The sequence below is a fragment of the Dinoponera quadriceps genome, unplaced genomic scaffold (assembly GCF_001313825.1).
Source record: "Dinoponera quadriceps isolate SergipeBrazil2010 unplaced genomic scaffold, ASM131382v1 scaffold1114, whole genome shotgun sequence".
Lineage (NCBI taxonomy): Eukaryota > Metazoa > Arthropoda > Insecta > Hymenoptera > Formicidae > Dinoponera > Dinoponera quadriceps.
The window spans coordinates 60,695-78,763 of record NW_014555649.1 but is presented as its reverse complement, the minus strand read 5'-3'; the positions used below and the strand labels follow the sequence as shown (position 1 = coordinate 78,763).

General features: G+C 44.3%; 1 protein-coding gene across 4 annotated transcripts in view; it reads left to right on the top strand.

Moving 5' to 3' along the window:
* The window catches only part of LOC106745104 (protein neuralized), a 105,268-nt gene that overhangs the window by 59,317 nt on the left and 27,882 nt on the right, over positions 1–18,069 (top strand). Inside the window, exon 1 of one of the 4 annotated variants that reach the window (XM_014620384.1) lies at positions 15,932–16,314. The exons of 2 other annotated variants lie outside the window; for them this stretch is intronic. In XM_014620384.1, the coding sequence (XP_014475870.1) occupies positions 16,299–16,314 (16 nt within the window). In that variant the 5' untranslated portion in view covers positions 15,932–16,298. Of the gene's footprint in view, positions 1–15,931; positions 16,315–16,350; positions 16,877–18,069 lie in introns of those variants that run through there. One more of the 4 variants, XM_014620382.1, reaches the window with a different exon arrangement.

Sequence of the window (18,069 nt, the reverse complement as noted above, 5' to 3'; positions counted from 1 at the left end):
CCCCCTCCCCTCCCTCCTCCCCCTCTCACTCTCTCTTTCTCACTCTCTGCAGCTCCACGGCTGAGATGCTTTTTTCATTCTCCCGTGTCTCTCGCGACGAGTTTGCATCGGCCCTTTAGCCTATATTCTACCTTCCCTGTCCGATATTTCGCCGTCGATCGAGCGAGAGGAGGATCTCTCGGGGCTACGGAAATTCCGTCCGTGCGAACGGCCGAGAGATGACGGGCGGTCGAAAAGTTGACTTTCCGGTTATTCATTCGGCGGGAAAGGGTCTCTTTCCTCCTATCGGTAAGTTCCAATCGACCTGAGTCACCGAAAGCGATCGGTGACGCATTAGCGGGCCGTTGGCCGTGATGAAACCGGCACTGCAAATTGCATAATGTGACGTCAGTACGCGCGCTTGAACACGAGACAATGCACCACCTGCGACTGTGCGTGTGTGTATGTGTGTGTGATTCAAGGATTCGGAATTCCCTGCTCACACCGTTACACCTGTCATTGGGGACTTTCCTCTTTCTCCGGGCCGCGCGTTCCCGCACCGGAAAAATTGCATGTCCTCGCTCGCGCAATGCCGCGAGCTTTAATCTCCGTTAATTAGCTTATCTCTCCGTGCGGTTCGCCGGGTATAAATAAGTAACTCGGCGGTCGGAATTGTGCTTCAATGTGCGGCAAGCTAATGCGGTTACGTCAAAGCGGGTTATCATCGCCCGGCCGTTCGTTCCTCTCTCTTTCTCTTTCTCTCTCGCCCGACGAAAGCCCTCTTCCTCTCCCTCGCGAAAGCGCCGCTCAGAAATGAAATTTCCTGCGGTTTTCGCATGTCTTGCCGCGCTCCCGAGTCGCCGTCCTTCTCGCTCGTGTCCCGCGGGAGAGAAGCAGCGGCAGCGGCTTACCGAGAAAAGGAGTGATCACTGACCGTCCTCACTGACTCGGCAACACACGTACGTACGCACGTCTCGCACACCCATCCACCCACTTTCCGCTTCGCGCGTGACGTCAGAGAGCGCGCGGCGGCTCTCTCGGACGAAACCCGTCTTTGTTCCCACAAGCGTTTCGCGAACCGGTTTTGCGCGTAGTGGTTCCGCGTAGTATCCCTGTCAGCTGGCCGGACCGTTTAATCGAGGATTCCTCCGCCTATTTTAAGGGATCGAGCGTCCTGAGGACGCTGCCTCAGACCAGCCCTTTCTCAGAAGCGTTCATTCATTCCGCCCGCCTTTCTACCTACTTTTCTTCCTGCCTTTCTACCTACCTAGCCGAACGAATCGGCGATAATGCCGCCACAAACGAGAGAAGACGGGGGGCACGTCCAAGTTTTGCGTCCTTAACATCCTTATCGCACCCGTTGTCTCGACAGGATTTCCGCCTAAACGAGTCGATCGGAAGCAAGGTGGCTCTCTCGGTGGCGAACGACGGACTTTGACGAGGGATACGACTGATCGGCCGCGTCCTGCCGACGCCACTCATCTTGCAGACGCATTTTACACGAAAAAGAAGTTGCGTAATTGACTTTTTGTTATCTGAGGGTCAGAGAATGAGAAAACTCGGTTGTCGGGATTCCGGCGGCAGGTTCTCTTCGGACAGGTTTCTCGGTCGAACTATCTCAGCCGACTTTTAAGGGTTTTGACAAAATCACTGACTTATCGATTCATTCTTCGATGTTTTATGCTTTGGCTCTCAGATAACAAGATGGGTTCATGTGGGTTAAGGTTCCGACCCGTAGAAGCATTTTGTAGATTTTCGACTAATTTTCCCGGCTTTTTTGTTCTCACAATGAGTTAAGAAATATTTAAAAGTAAATCAAATGTATCACAAAATATGTAAAATATTTGAATATAACGCTTTAAAAGTATGTTCGCGGAAGCATTAAAATATGGATTCAGTCCGATCCGATCAATCTTGTTATTAGAAGGTTAAGCCTTACCTTTATACTGAAAAATTTATTTTGGCAGTTACGAAAATAAATTTTTCAGTATAAAGGCAAAGACTTAATCTTCTGATAACAAGATTTGTTATATTCAAGTATTTTACATTTTTTGATATATTTGATTTACTTTTAAATATTTCTTAACTCGTTGTGAGGACAAAAAGTGCCTAGCCGAGAAAATTGGTCGAAAATCTGCAAAATGCTTTTGGGTCGGACCTAACCTACATGAACCTTATTATCTGAGAGCCGAAGCATAAAACATCGAAGAGTGAACCGACAAATCATTTTATCAAAATCTTTAAAAGTCGGCTGAGATGTTTCGACCGAGACTTGTCCCAAGAGGGACCTCTCGCAGGAATCTTTCTGTTCTGACAGCCGAATTTTCTTATTCTCTGACCCTTAGATAACGAAATTTTGTTACGAATTTATGAAACATGTCCTTCCCATAATACATTTTGTTGCAAGTAACAGATATTATATTGTTAACTAATTACAGTTAACGATATAATATCTTTTACTTGCAACAGAATGTATTATGGAAAAAATATATTTCATAAATTCCTTTAAATTAGCGCAACTAAATTATTTGCTTAGTGTTTTGGTTTCTTAAAAAATTTGAAATTCGTTATTTTTAATGAGAAATAATTTTACTATAAAAGATATCACATTTGACCAAGCAGTCGTTGAGTATATATTAATCAAATTATTTGGCTAGGTTTACTTAAATCTGGTTATGACAATTAAATTAATTTTTCAGTGTAAGTAACGCATAATGGCTGCCTTGTATCTTGGGTCTTGAATTAAAACATTCGGACGAATGTTCTCGGTCGCGCTGACGGAAATATCGTTTCTGTCTCACCGAGGTTTTGTCTGGCCACCCCTATCCCGTTACACGAATTGAGACACTCTTTTCCCATACGGGCACATAACGGACGCTGAATAAATACATCTTTGTTATTCTCAAGCAATTCAGAAGCAACGTTATATATTGTGACTTTTCACGACGCTTCCGTGTTCGTGCGCGCGTACCTCACGCTTTCTCTCTTCTTCGTGCAATTGATTCTTAAGGGGATCGGCGAGATAATTTTTCGACAGACCCAGCGCGGTGTCATCCGCCCGCAACTTCCGCTGGACACATGCCGCGGGCGAGCGAGCGGATGCGAGCTTATTTCGCTCGAGGGCGGAAATCGTTCCTCGGTAGACCGTACCTGAGAGTTCCGCTCGGCCCGGCGAGGTCTTCCGCGAGTCTTCGACGGCTCATGTACGGATGTGTAACGAGGAAAAGGACGTCGCGTATTTCGTGATCGCTCGTCTTCGTGGTCACCGGTGAAAAGTCTCTGCTTCTTTTTTCTCTCTCTCTCTCTCTCTCTCTCTCTCTCTCAATACCGAACCGTCACATTACAAAAATCCTTCATAAACACTCTCTGGAATTCACTCCCACTTAAAGTCAGATCAGCCAGCATGATTAATTCGTTTTTAAAAATGAGCTCCATATAAATACCCGAGACAGCAAAGAACCAACAGATCGTCCAACTCAATCTAGCAAAATGTTGAAGACAACGACAATACGTCAAGTTTGCGTTCAATCTGAATATTTGTAATCTAAAATGAGTCCATTGAGACGGTTTTTCCGTTCACTATAAGCGTGAAGAGATAACAGTGTGTAATATTTCCTCGTAAGCCAGTTCGCTATTTTGTAAAGTTCGTTAACGCCCTTAGCGAGAGCTCAATCTTAGCGAACGATAATAAACATATCTTTCTCCCTTCCTTCTTTCCTTCCTTCCTTTCTTCCTTCCTTCCTTCCTTCCTTCCTTCCTTCCTTCCTTCCTTCCTTCTTTCCTTCCTTCCTTTCTTCCTTCCTTCCTTTCTTCCTTCCTTTTTTTTCTCTTACTTCGAAACCCTTCTCTTTTATCTTCACGACGGGATATCCGAGCCGCACCTCCCTCGCGCGTTCTCCCGCGAGAAGGGATCGTATCTCTCGCGCGATACGAAAGTGGAGCTCGCGGAAACAAGGTGCGTGAACACCCCACGCACGCACGCACGTAGCACGTGCGTCCGTATACCTGGCCCGTATACTAGCCGCCTGTACACACACGCACCGGAAACAGCTACGGCATGGACTTAATGGCGCGGCTTCATAAGCAAACTCGCGCGCGCCTATCGCCACGTGCTCGGCTGCGTGGAAATTCGCAAAGGCGGCCGCGCGCGCGCGGCCAGCCTGCCGTGACGCGCGAAACGCGCCCCCGAGGACCCCACGTTCGTTGCCGCGCGTCGTAACGCGCGTGTGCTGCTGTTACCGATTCCCTGGAAGCATTTCCTAAATATTTTCGGATACTTAATTTTTAACGAGCGTCTGGAACACGTTCGAGAGCGTTCGCTTTCGTTCCTCCGATTACTCAAACTCGCGTTATCGAGAGTTTTTTCGCACCGAATGGAGGTGTATCTCGGCTTTAGTTAGAAGCTAATATAACAGATTAGACTAAATTTTCCACCTTGTTACTGCAGTTCATTTTTGGCTGATTATTTACTAAAATCGGTGCTGTCGGTTTTATGATCTAGCCGTTGTCCAGCCGTCATATATCAATTGAGTTAGAATCAACGGTGCTGTCTATTGTAAACTGTATAATCTAGCTACTATGATACCTGCCATAACATCTAAAAATGAGGCAGCAAATGAAAATTGAGGATACGTTGTTTCATTAGAATCTTCAAAAATCAGGGTGGCCGTTACATCATTGCTCGGCAAATAATTATGATTGTTCACCTCATAACTTTTGTTTAACCATGGGGTTACTCACTTATCTAACCATCATCTAGCCATTAGGAGAATTGAGTGATATTACTGACTAGCGGTAATGTCAGACACAAATGTACCATCTTGTAGTTAGACATTCATGAGGGTGGTTAATTTCTTGCCTCACAATAAAAAATTTGGTGTTACAAAGGGTCCATTATAGTTTTTTTAAAATTCCGAGAGAACCAAATTTTTTTCCATTTTTCCATAGTTTCTTACCTCCTGTACGGAAAAAAATAAATGTGGTAGGTTTTAACCGAACATTTGAATGTTTTTAAGTGAATTTTTCCATCTGTGGAGTAGAAGCCGAAGAAATCTGCGGAAGATGGGGGAAAACAGTTTTTTTTTTGTTACTTTAACATAGAAAATATATATTAAAAAGTACACAAATATATAAAACTAATATATTCACTTTGCTAACATGTTATTTTTTAATATATTCATTTTATTAAAGTAACACAACAATTTAGGTGAACAGTTTAACACAAAACTTTTTACTGTATAAGATCTCCCTTTCTTTCTCTCTCTCTCATCTTCTTATTATCTTCTTATTCTTACCAAATACTATCATAACGTATGCTGTGCGACTTTTGTTGTCGATTTTAATGAGCTCCTATAGTGGTTTTAGTATTAGTTTCTTTTTTCGCACGGTCTGATTCTAATATCTTATTTGGAATTACTGTAAACTCTAAGGGACATGAAAAAACTCAGGGTACGAATAAATTGTATCCTACTCTCCCTCTCTCTTTCTTTGTGTTCGAATCGATAGCGACATTTACATTGATTTAAACGCCGACATGTTCGACTTTTTCCCAGTTCTCCTTCGATCTCGGCTACATTTGTTCCCGAATAGACATTTCGTCGCGAACTAACGCCGAATTATCCGTCCGCGACCGAGATGAAAAAGCGAAGCGACTGCTGAACATCTGTCGTCGAGCGAAGTGCTTCCAGAAGACGTGATCCAGAGTACGAGCGAGAGGAGAGCTTTCACGGAGGGCTTTCGAGGAGCTCATTTGCTAAGCGTTAGCCGCCGGCTGCGTAATGGATTCTCAAGCGAGACGTGCCGGATCGTAGACTTTTATAAATTGCCATCGACTCGAGAAAATATATCTCGCGCTTCTCGTAATTCGAGAGATCGAAAGGCGAAAACACGCCCGATTTGCATCCATTTAAATCGCGAAGTCACCACTCGATGCTCCGCCGCATAAATTCGCCCGTTTTTTCGTGAGTCACTCGTTTTTTCTCTCGGACGATTTATCTCCCGACGCGATGTTTTTCTGCCGATCCTCGTACCAAAAATTTCCACGAAATATTAATATTAAATATTAAATAAATGTTAATAAATTATTACTATTCAAATAAATATAGCAAATATTGTTTTTAGGAGCAAAGCACGGATATTTTAGTGCCATTGAAATGTTAATAATTTTATATTATCGTTTGATATTACTATTAATATTAACGTTGATATTACATCACTCAATTAAANATATATATATATATATATTGATAAAATTAACATAAACATTTTTATTCTTATTAATTGCGCGTTTCATTGTGAAGAGCATAATCAGAAGTGCGAATTGTTTGAACTAGAAGGAGAAGAAAGAAGAAGCCGCGTTGCGAAGCGAATTGTCGGACGTGATCTTCACGCATATTCTATGCATAAATCCCCTAACTACGTAGCGAGACCTCCTAACGACGCGTATTCCTTCGCGTGATACCGAACACTAGGGCGAGCGTGGCCTCCCTTCATCGAGATTTATCGAGGCTGCTTTTTTAAGGCTTCCTTTTTCTCCATGGATGCTCTACTGCACCCAAGTGCACTCGCCGTGCCTTTAATGGGGCAAACGGTGAGACACCAGTGCGGGCGCGAAGCCATTTCTCAATTCGAGAACACTTGTCTAGCCGGCTTCCTCGCCTTTCGATTTGCGTAGCTTTGCACTCAAGGAGAGAGCTTTCGTCGAGGCCCCGTCCGTCCTCTCCTCAGTCTCGACGTATCCTCGATGCTCATCAATTATCGCGAAGCAACGTAATCGAAGTTTGAAAGTGGAAGCTTTGCGCCGAGAGCGGTGGTAAAAATGGAACTGTTAACGAATTGATGTTTCGATTCGGAGTCCGGGATATTGAGACAAAACATAAATCGTGATAGATTTATTCCTGGGAACACCGTGGCTGCGAAGGAAATTTTCCTGAGAGAGAGAGAGAGAGAGAGAGAGAGAGAGAGAAGACCGACTACGTTCCGAATGTTTCCCGCACACCGATATTTATTTTATTTTGTCTCTATTTTCCTTTGACTTTTTAACGTGCGCGATCGAAGGAGCGCGTTTGCGATGATGATTCATTTCGTTTTCCGATCGGAAAGTCGTGGAGTGTCGGTTCGTCATCGAGTTATACGCGGCCCCCGATCTGAGACTGACTTTGTCGAGGGATGTGAGAGAAGTCCCCCCGGAGGGCCCTTCATTCGCGGCGCGCATATTACTCCAGGGAGCCGAAAACCGCCTCTAGACTTTAATGGAACAAATGTTGCGAGACCGCGTTGCCCTTCGTGCCGTCTCGAGAGAACGCAACTGCGGTGGCTCCACGAGATTCGTCGAGTGCCATTCGACCGAGTCTAGTTTGAACAGATATCCAGTTCACGATCTAATTCGTCTTCGTACACGGAGAAAAATATTATTGCGCTGTGAAGAAAAGAGTAAAGAAAAGAGAAAAGAGTAATTAGTCGCTTTATTTTTTTTTGTTTTAAAACTAGCGATCATATCTTGGACAAAGAATATTTTCTTGATATACGCAGTAAAAAAGTTTTATGTTAAATTTAACACATGTCACACGTCTCAGACAACTCGCTCAAATTGTTCTGCTAATTTAACACAAGGTATATGTTGAAATGTAACACACATATTATGTAAAAAATCAATACAAAATTAACACGACACTGAAACATAAAATGTTTCTAACATTAAATGTTTTTGAAATTTAAAGTGTTATTTTAATACTTACACATGTTGAATATCGACAGAAGTAAAATATTTGGATAACGTAAGCACGTTAAATCAATGCATGGGTATGTTAAAAATTGAACACAAAAATTTTAACAAAGAACAATTTTAACATAAGTACGAAATGTTTTTACTATGCAGTATTAAAATATATTTATCACAAATATTTAAAAAAAAGCTTATCATTTATTAAAAAAAAAAATTTGTTTTCTTTTTAAAAAATATTATAAACTTTATCGAAGAAAAGTTAGATTCGGTTAATTTTTAAATAAACAACTGCGATTTTTGTTTCAATTTAATATTCTTGATTAAAATACTAAACTTATTAGGATTCAGAATATATTTTGAGTAAATTTGATGCTTATAATGAATTTACGATATACTTGCGAATGTATAAATTTATGAAATACTTGAAATAAGTAATATTTATTTGAATGCTGTATGTATTTCTCTGGATATAAATTCTATTGTGTTCCGTTATATTTTGCTCCTATTTCTATTTCTATTATTCTATTTTACTTCTCCTTCCTATATATTTATATTTTATTCTGATCTATTCTAGAATCCATCAAGTAAGAGCCATTTCCAACTTTTTACCGATTGATCTAGTTTCTTATTTGATCAAAATTGGCGGAACCGAAGATTGTCAAATAAATGGATTCTATTTCTAACTAAATGTTATTCTAAGATAGGAAATTTAAATATAATAATAAAATTATAGAATAATTAATTTTTAAGAAATTAAAAGATCTATATATATATATATATATATTAATACAAATAATCAAATAAATGATATACATTATCTTTAGAAAAATGTGCTTGAACTCGATATATTGTAAATACTCTTTATAAATATAGACTAATGACAAACCAGACGCTGTTTTTTATTAAAAAGTCGGGGAGATGGCCGGGCTCTTACTTAAGGGATTTTAATCTACTCTATTGCCTATCTACTTAACATATCTTGCATTATTTCTATTTCTACTTGGAGTCTTTTTACAAATTGTAACTGCCCGATTTAAACGTGATTTCCTCCAACGATTGACATTTAAGAGTTTCCAAATCCCTCGAATGCTGCAAGATTTCCGCCTGGGGATTCCTGGAAGTCCTACATTATGATAACGAGTTCTTGATTGAGAATGACGATCGGTCCGCTTGGAGAGCGCCGTTGGCCAACGATTGCGAGTTCGTTGCTCAATTATTAGCATACGAATGGTCTTTCTGGAACGCGCATAATAGTGCGCCCCCCTCGAGCGCCCGTCGTCAACGTCATTGTTAACTTTCGCCGCGTGCACTTGCCCTCCGCCTCTAATCGCCGGAAGTCGGCTGATCCTCGCAATTTCTCGCTGATTGCGACAGTGGGCAACCTTACTACCGCCCACGAATGAAACGCCGGTGGATCGTCGAAAGAATGAAAAAAAAGAAACAGTACTACGGCCATTCGCGCGTCCGCGGGAGAAAAGTCCGACGCGATCGCGGCCCACGCGTAATTTGCCGCGTGGCGCCTCATCACAATGAGCGAGCCAATGACTGAATGAACGACGAGATGATTTAATTGCTGAGTGTCAGAGTTCATCCCGTGGCTACGTGACCGTCGTACGATCAGTGCCTCTCATCCACCTACGCCTCACGACGACGTCGACGACGATGACGACGTCGACCTAATCGCAGGAAGTCCGCGGCTGACCCCCCGCGATTGAATTCAATTGGTAGCGCGCGGCATGCTTACGGGGGAATTTCTCGCGTTTAATTATTACTAATTACCAGAAATAGAGAGAGAAATGGGGAGAGAGAGCCCATTCGTTTTTCCGCGGTGTTTCGATGACGGTTCCATCAATCCAAATCCATAATAGGTAGTAAGTAAGCTACTAAGCTTTTTGCTTTAAACAATAAGATGTAACATAATTTCTGACAAAAGACGTTCCTCGCGTTCCTGTCAAAAGGCGTAATAACGCTTAAATCTTAGGAATTGTGACGTTTGGACACAAAAAGAGTGTTAAATCCAAGATAATATAATATCATAATAAAAATAATGAATTATATTATTAAAATAATAATAATAAATAATTATATCAATATTCGTTAGCAAATTTTTACTAGGGTCAGGTAAATTTTGCTTGGATAATTTGTTTGGGAAAAATATTTTACTTGGATCGAGTAAATATTAACATGATGATGATCCAAATAAAAATGTGAACGGAAGTATTGGAATAATTATTTACTTGAATTCAGCATTTTCTTCGGTGTAATGCTGGAGACGGAGACTTTTTCACTGGAAATTACGTTACAAATCAGTGCCCAGGGCGACAGGCTAAGGGCTTACTATACCTATTGCTGGATCCGGACTCGAGCGCGCCTCAATCGCCGATTAACGCCGGCGAACGAGAGAGCGAATCGTCGGGATGCATCGTCGCCCCGCGGTAAACTGATGATGAGATGACTTCTGAGCGACGGATGAGCGGCACTTTGGCGCGCGCGAACTTTACGATATCCTCGTGATCGCGTTTGATCGCGCACGCGATCCTTCGCCGCCGAGCGATTAATTTCTCGCCCGGTGTGTTCGGCTTCCTCGAAAGGCCGCGCACGTAGACGCGCGATTCGGGGAGAAAAAGGCAGTCCGAGAGAGACTGACAGATAGAGAGAGAGGTTTTACGCGATAAACCAAACCGCCGGCGTGTAAACCGTCGCCGCGGTGCCGTCGACGATGGAAACGACCGGCGTTTATCGGCGTTACGGGCGTAAACTCCCGCGACTTTTAGTCGCTCTAGCCGTCCGTGATTTACGAGCGCCGCCGCGCGCGGAGAATTTCCGGCGTGCTGTTTGCCGCGCGGCAGCGGCGTGCGCGCCGCCGAAAATTTCGCAATGCGGCTCGAATGCGGGCGATAAACGAATGTGCGCGGAGTTATCGCACGTCGTTCCGCCGTTTAAATCCGCCCCGGTGCGGTTTTCGTCCGTCGCGGCCGTTTATTCGATTCGCGTCGATGAGTCATCGTCGTGAGGCCGCGTCGACTTCGTGATAAGAGAGAGAGAGAGAGAGAGTGTCTTAATTACCGCGATTCGTGAGATCTGACACACGAGTTCTTTGCAGTTGAACGAAATCGGAAATCTGCGTGACACCTCTCTCGTTGAGCGACCCTTTCGCTGAGACGCCGCTTCAAGCAAGGTCGAGTTGGACGCATAGCTTTGTCGTTAAACGCGGTATTTAGCTCTTATCAGACCACGCCGTAAGAAATTTGGTTAAATTTAACACATGTCCCAAACGGTCCACATAAATTTCTTATATTGATTTAACACAAGATGAATGCACATTGAATGATAATACAAATATTATGCCAAAAATTAATACCCATGGTATGTTAATCGGCACTGAAGTATAAAAGTACTGTGTTATGTATTGTTTCAATAATTAAAATATTAGTTTTAATGACATCGCTATTGAATCAAGAAGAGTTATTGCAACTATGCGTGTTGTTGGAAATTCTATTGATTCAGCGTTATTTTTCCCGTGTATATTTGTGTACTTTTGTGTTAGAAGCATTATTTTAACATTTGTACATGTTGAATATCGACTCAACATAAAATATTGAAATAACATAAAATGGTTGAATTCCAATCTTCAACCTACTCGATCTCCTCAATCTTCAACACCCGATCCGATACGGGATCTTGATGGATAATAGCGCAATCGGCATCCGTTACTTCATGAGGTGCAATTATATCTACGTCAGTACAAAAAAGTAACTAATAAACTAATAAAATCTGTCTTTACGACCATACCAACCAAAGGGAGACAAACTGCTACTTAGCAAAGATAAGTTAACCATCGGTTTTCGGTACAAGCTATTACTTAATAAGAGAGCCACTATAATAGTAATATAATAGTGTTTTGTCCTAAATGATTGCTCAGCAGCATTCACTACAGCGGCTTTTTCCCCTTACGAAATTGCTTAGTGAGAAGCCACTAGAAAATCGTGTAATAGTGAAAAGACTATCGTAGTAGCTAAGTTTCACACGGAACGCACGTCTTCCGCTTTTACCTCTGCCGATCGACGAGTTTCGTGCGCCTGCGCGATCGAGAAAACAATTGGCGCATGATATAAAACGATAATTATTATCGTACATGGGAGCAGCCAGAGAGAGAGAGAGAGAGAGCAGCCGCGCTTTGCCCGTCGAAACTTCGCCATCGCGGATCGCCGTGCACGGTAATTTCCGTCTAATTTAACGTACGCCGTCCTTAGGCGATGCTGATGATCGCACCTTAACGAGCTTCTCCCACGCGGGCTGCGCTCGCCTTCCAGACATTGTCTCAATTCCGCGCAGAGAAAACCGCCGATTTTCTCCGCCCGTACGTACCATACGTGCCTACGTACGTACAAACTCGGCGATTAGCCGGGATTTCACCTTAACGATCCGTCGATAACCTCGATATATCGGCGCAGTAATAACCGGCACTGGTATCTCTCGGAAACGGTGCGCGCGACCGTCCATAATATTCGAGTCGCGGTCTCGCAAGGCGAGGCGGGGCAGAGCGTGTGTACATCCCTCACGTTTCTAATCGAATCGGGCACACCTCCGCCCGCCGAGTATCATCGCTCAGCAGCAGTGCGCAAAAAGGCGAAACGTTCCGAATGGAAAGAGAACGGCGCGGGCTTTCCGCTTCATCTGTCACGGTTGAGAGTCACGACGTTACCGTCGACCTCTCCGCTTGTAAACTGAGAAACCACCGCGACGAGCAACCGGAGAGTATGACCGAAACACGGGGATGGTTGTTATGTCGTCGTCTTAATCTTCTCTCTCTTTCTTTCTTTCTCTCTCCTTTTCTCTTTCTCGCCGTCGTCGTCCAATTACGTCTTTTCCCGCGCAGCCCGGCATTTGGCGTAATTCAGCCATCTCGCAGGCAGCTCGAGAGACCGGAGAAATATCGAAAGAACTTGTCTCAGAAAGGACAAGAGCGTGTGATGGGGACTTTGAGAGAGAGAGAGAAAGAGAGAGAGAGAGAGGGAGAGGGAGAGAGACGTTAATGGCGACACGAAGCTGCCTCTTTCGCCCCGTCCCCGTGGGAATTTGCATGTGAATTCCCACGGACTTCGGCGAGATATTTTTTGCCACGCAATGGGGGAAGATCGAACCCTCGGAAGGAAACAGGGGCGGAAAGGAGGAAGGAAGGAAACACGGGCTCGCTGCGAGGGGGAGCCAATGGTGCAACCGGTGGCTTCCCTTCAGCATGTTAGAGGCAGATGGACCGTGAAACTTACCGTCGTAAGAGCATTACACGATTAAGGTTCTCTTGTGCCCGTCGACATCCTCGACGGTCGTTGTCTTTTCGAAAACGCGATACTCCACGCGTCTTTTCGATCATCCTCTTCGTTCGCTCGTTTGCTTCCGGATAAATTCGTATACTGAAGGAACAAAAAAACGCTACATTTATTACATATTTGCCAAGAAGTGTTGGAGTAATTATTTCACTTGGGGTTAAGTAAATATTACTTGAACGTAGCACACTGACCGCCCGGTTCTTCATCTTCCAGTTAACTTTTGGTGATAGACTTAATCTGATGATAATGCAAAAATTGTGCTTTTCTGTTTACAGCTAATCATTAAACTGATGACTTTGTAATGATAATTTCTAAAATTTATTGGACACAGTCATGAATAGAAAAACATAATATTTACGTTATCATTGGTTTAATTTTAAACCATAGGTTAAAATGAAAAAGCGAGCCTAAGAGAAAAAAGTAACGTTTATTTAATTCAAGTAAAATATTTAGTAAACAAGAAACATTAAATCAATCTTTCGAAACATTGGTTTCATGTGCATTTTATAAACATTTCGACATAATATTTTGTAAATATTCTTAAACCGTTACTTCGTAATATAATATTCCTAAACATTAAAATCATAATGTAGAAATATATTATTTTTAATGTTTGGGTCAAATATTGTTAATAATGACGTAATGTACAATATTAAAAATTACATTTGAAAAACATATTTGAAAACGTTACATGTCGATTACTCCAATACTTCTTGGCAAATATTTACTTGAATGTAGTGCTTTTTACTTTTGGTGTAAAATCGGTGCACGTATTCGGGGATTAAACTATACACGATAAAGTCTGAGAGAGACAGCGAGACAGGAGAAAGAGAGAGATCCTGTGTCGCGGAACTCCCACCGCTAGGCGCGTGTGTAGTGCGTGCGTAAGAGCTCGCATATCGCTATCAACCCCCTGACAACAGCCGGTCTGCTGTGTCGGGGAGCAGGATCGATAGAGCTTCTATTGCGATATCAACGCGCAAACCCCATGGGCGTATATGGTGGCAACAGCCGGCATAGTGGGGGAGTCCTGCGCCGCAGGACCACCCCCGCTTTTGTGGGGATCCTGTGTAAAAAATAAAACGGGAAGGAAAGAGATAGAGAGAGAGAGAGAGAAGAGAGGGAAAGGGAGGAATAGTGGGGGGGAGGGACGCGATGCGACATAGCAACCATTTAACCCGCCGTGACTCGCCGTGTCGCGTCGCGATTTTAAACTTCACCCTCGCGAGCTTCACCCTCCGCAATCGATGATCTCGCCCTTTCGATCACGTCGATACACACTTTTTCCACTTCTTTTATATATTCTCTCTCCTTATTGATTTTTATATTCTCTCCGCGTTTATTCTTATGACGACGAGGAAGGGTGATTACATCGGCGTTACATCGCGAAAGTGATTACAACCTCCGCGCGGTTCTATCACCCCTTAATCGAGCGGCAACTCGCTCGACGCAGCGAGCGAGCGAGGGAGCGCGATCGAATATGCTAATGTCCCGTGAAAATCGGCGAGCCGTGAATCGCGCGGTGCGCGATTACGCTGAGCTTTCGTTCGCGATCATCCGTCTCCCGGCCGTCAAGAACTCGCCTTTCCCAAAAAATATAGGTCGTCGCGGTTCCTTCTTCCGCTATTAGCGAGTGCACGCATGAATTCGCACACACACACACACACACACACATACACACAAAGATTTGCGAGGGTAGCACAGAGGGTAGCGTATGGCTTCTCAGGTTCATCGATCGATCCTTCGGATAAACAGGGGGGGTGGGGGGAGTAGCGGAATTCCAAAAGCCGGGCTCCTTTTGTCCCCTCCCCTCCTCGTCCCTTTTTCAAGCCCGTTCTTCGGCGAGAGAGGGGCCTACGCCAATGCCATGGCCCGACGACGCTGGGCTACGTCGGGCCAGGTGGTGCGCAACCGTTGCTACGGCATGCATCGCCATCCCCAAAAGCCGTGTGTTCCGCTCCCGTGAGCAGCTGCAGCTGCGACACATACATAATGCACTCACACAGCGACGCTGTCTGCGCGTAAGTGTATGCGGGAGCGCGCGCGTTGCGTGCGCCTTGCTTGCTCGCCACCGGGTGCGTAAGGGTCGCAGACGCCGCGGCGGCGTTTTTAGCGCCTGAGAAATGCACGTTCGTTATTTCCACTGTCGCAGACGGCGCGGACGACGCAATTCGCACTCGGCGTTTCGTACTGCCTACCGATGCCTCGAGGGATACATTTTTAATTGGCCCCGACGACGACGATGGCGTCCGTCGCGTGGTTTGTGTGTGTGTGTACGCGAGAAAGCGTTCTTAATCGTAAGAATGATTCAATTATTCTCTCGCTCCGTTCCCTGAAATGATCCCCAACTGGGAATAATTAATTCTCATCTCGACTTCTCGATTCTCCCCCTATCACTCTTTCTCCCTCTCTGTTTCTGTTAGAAAGATACTATTTCCGCGATAGCGTCGGCCGGCAACAACGCGACGTTCTCCGGCCGTGCGGGCTTCGCCATTAACTCAGCCGCCGTGTAATTATCGATTTCCCGTTATCCCTATTAATTCCCAACCGCTGATTCACAACTTCGCTCGGGGTAAGCGTTCCCGGATGCGCCGGGTGATTACGTTCCGCGACCCGTGCCACTCGCGCGTCCTCTTATCACGGCACGAGGCCGGCGGAGATAAGAGGCCGCATCTTATCACGGAATTCGCGAGGTGAGATCCTCGGTAGATACACGCGCGCGTCCGGCCTTTCCGTTCGAGAGGTTCGAGCACTGCCTGTCCGCTGCCACGCACAGCTTGCCGAAGTGTGCGCACGGCTGTGTGCGTGCACCAGTAGGCCGGCACACAGACAGGCGCACGTAATGACAGCAGGGAGTTGGTCGGGGCAGCAAGCAACACACAGCAGATGGGGAGTTCTGCAAGCCAGTCGTCGTAGCGGCGTGGTACAAGCTGCCCGCCTTTTCCCGACTACTCCCGTTCCGCAGATCCGCTCGCTTTTTCTTTTCCCTCCGTCCGTCTCTTTCCTTCGTCCTCCTTGGTCCTGTCTCTCTCTTCCGACGCTTTTCGTCTCTCCAGGCTTTCCTTCCGATCCGGGAAAAATCGGAAGGGCGAGAGGGGGAAAGAGAGATCTGTGAAAGACAATGTGACCGTGCGCGTGTCGTCGTCCTTCCACCCTTCGCGCCATCTTCTCCGCTCCTTCATCCTCTTCCCTCCCGTCTCGCTCCCTTCTGGATCTGGAATGGCGCCGAGGATCCCGCGGTGAGAATCGATCGAATCGTGCCTTGGATGTTCTCCGGCTGTAGTGAGTACTCGTCAAACGATTTGTCTCGAGCCTGCGATCCATTGTAACAGATGTACACTACCTGAGCCTTGTATTTCCGTTTTGCTCCACGGTCAACCAACGACGCGTGCGCTCCCGCGGCCTACCGTTCGCGCATCCCCCTGTGCGCGTCTCTCTGCCTTCCTTTGATCACGAAAAGATTCTTTCACGTCGCGCATCGCTTGTTTGAAGCAATTTTTTCGAATACATTTTTTTTTGTCTTTTCGCGCGCGAACGAGAAGTGATTTCGGAGTGTGACTGACGACAATTAGTTCGCTCGCACCAAATCCCGTCCTCTGGCCTGACCTATTCCGGACGGTTCACTTTGACAACAATGACGAGACATCCTTGACCGGAGTTTCCACATTTTTTCACGTAACATCTTTCACGCGCAAAACACGACACCGAAAGTCGGTCTTCCGCGAGCACCACGTTATAAAGACTAGAGGCTCGATGTCTTTGTCTTGTCAACGACCGAGGCGACCGTTAACAGTCAATAGGGCCACCAGAGTGGCACGTTTGCGGCTGTCGGGAAATGTTTTCGGTGAGTACAAAAACGTAATTGTTCTACTCCGCTGGTCTCCCCTTGTGCTCTGTGCCAGTCGTAACTCCCCTTCGAAACTTTCCCCGCTGAGAACGGGACGCTTTCACGCCACCCGAAGGTCTCTTACTGCTAAATCTCAAGAAGCTCTTCCACGGGAAATAACTCAATACAACTTACTGTGGAATTGAAATTTAAAAAAATGCGTAGACTCAACTTGTAAATATATGTTAACCACGATTGGATCTTATCTCGTTATTTTCTAGAAGCGGCATTATGACGGAAAAGTAATTGGCGTACACTGAAGATGAGTTTGTTTGGATCTATCTGACAATGGATAACCAAAAGCGTTTGAAGGAAACAGAATTTTTTATCAGGGATCATTCAACAATTACGTCACATTACGAGGAGGAGGGGGGCGGGGAAATCAGCTTGCGTGACGGTTTGTGATGGTAGGGGAAAGAGAGGGAAGAATAAAGGCCGTGAAACGTCACACGCTAGATGGCATAATTTGTAAATATGGGTGCGCATGATTATTCACTTTGTTTGCATTCGTGACACATTTGGTTACTTTTGATGAAAATTTGTGGATTATTTTGACATGGTTTTGTGTTAATAAGCAAAATGGTAATATTTATTCTTTTAAGACCTAAATATTTATTCTTTTGAAATCTAAATATTTGTTCTTTTAAAATCTAGATATTTATTCTTTTAAAAACACAATTTTACTCATAAAAATTATAAGATAAAATAATTAAGTGGATATTACTGAAAATTATTTTAGAAAAAGATAATTAACGTGTCTAATAATTATTACGTACAACATAGTTATAAGCTACTTTTTCTTATTCTACGTGTCGGGGCAGGTAAGAGCTAATTCCATACGTCGCGTAATATTGGAAGGGGGCAAATACTTTGTTACGAAATGTCGCGGAAGGCGGGGAGTAAATATATTCAAACTTCGCGCGATGTAATTGTTGAATGGCCTCTCACAAGTTAAGAACCAAATTTGGTTCGTGAAGATTAAAAATTTGGTTTTCTTTCATCAAAACGCGTTTAAGTTGTTCATTGTCGGATAAGTCCAGCCAAACTCATTACACAATGTAATTGTCATATCTCTGGGGAATCACCGATTAAAATACAATTTATAAAATCAATTAACCGAGATCTACGTTAAGAGAAGTTGTAACGATTTA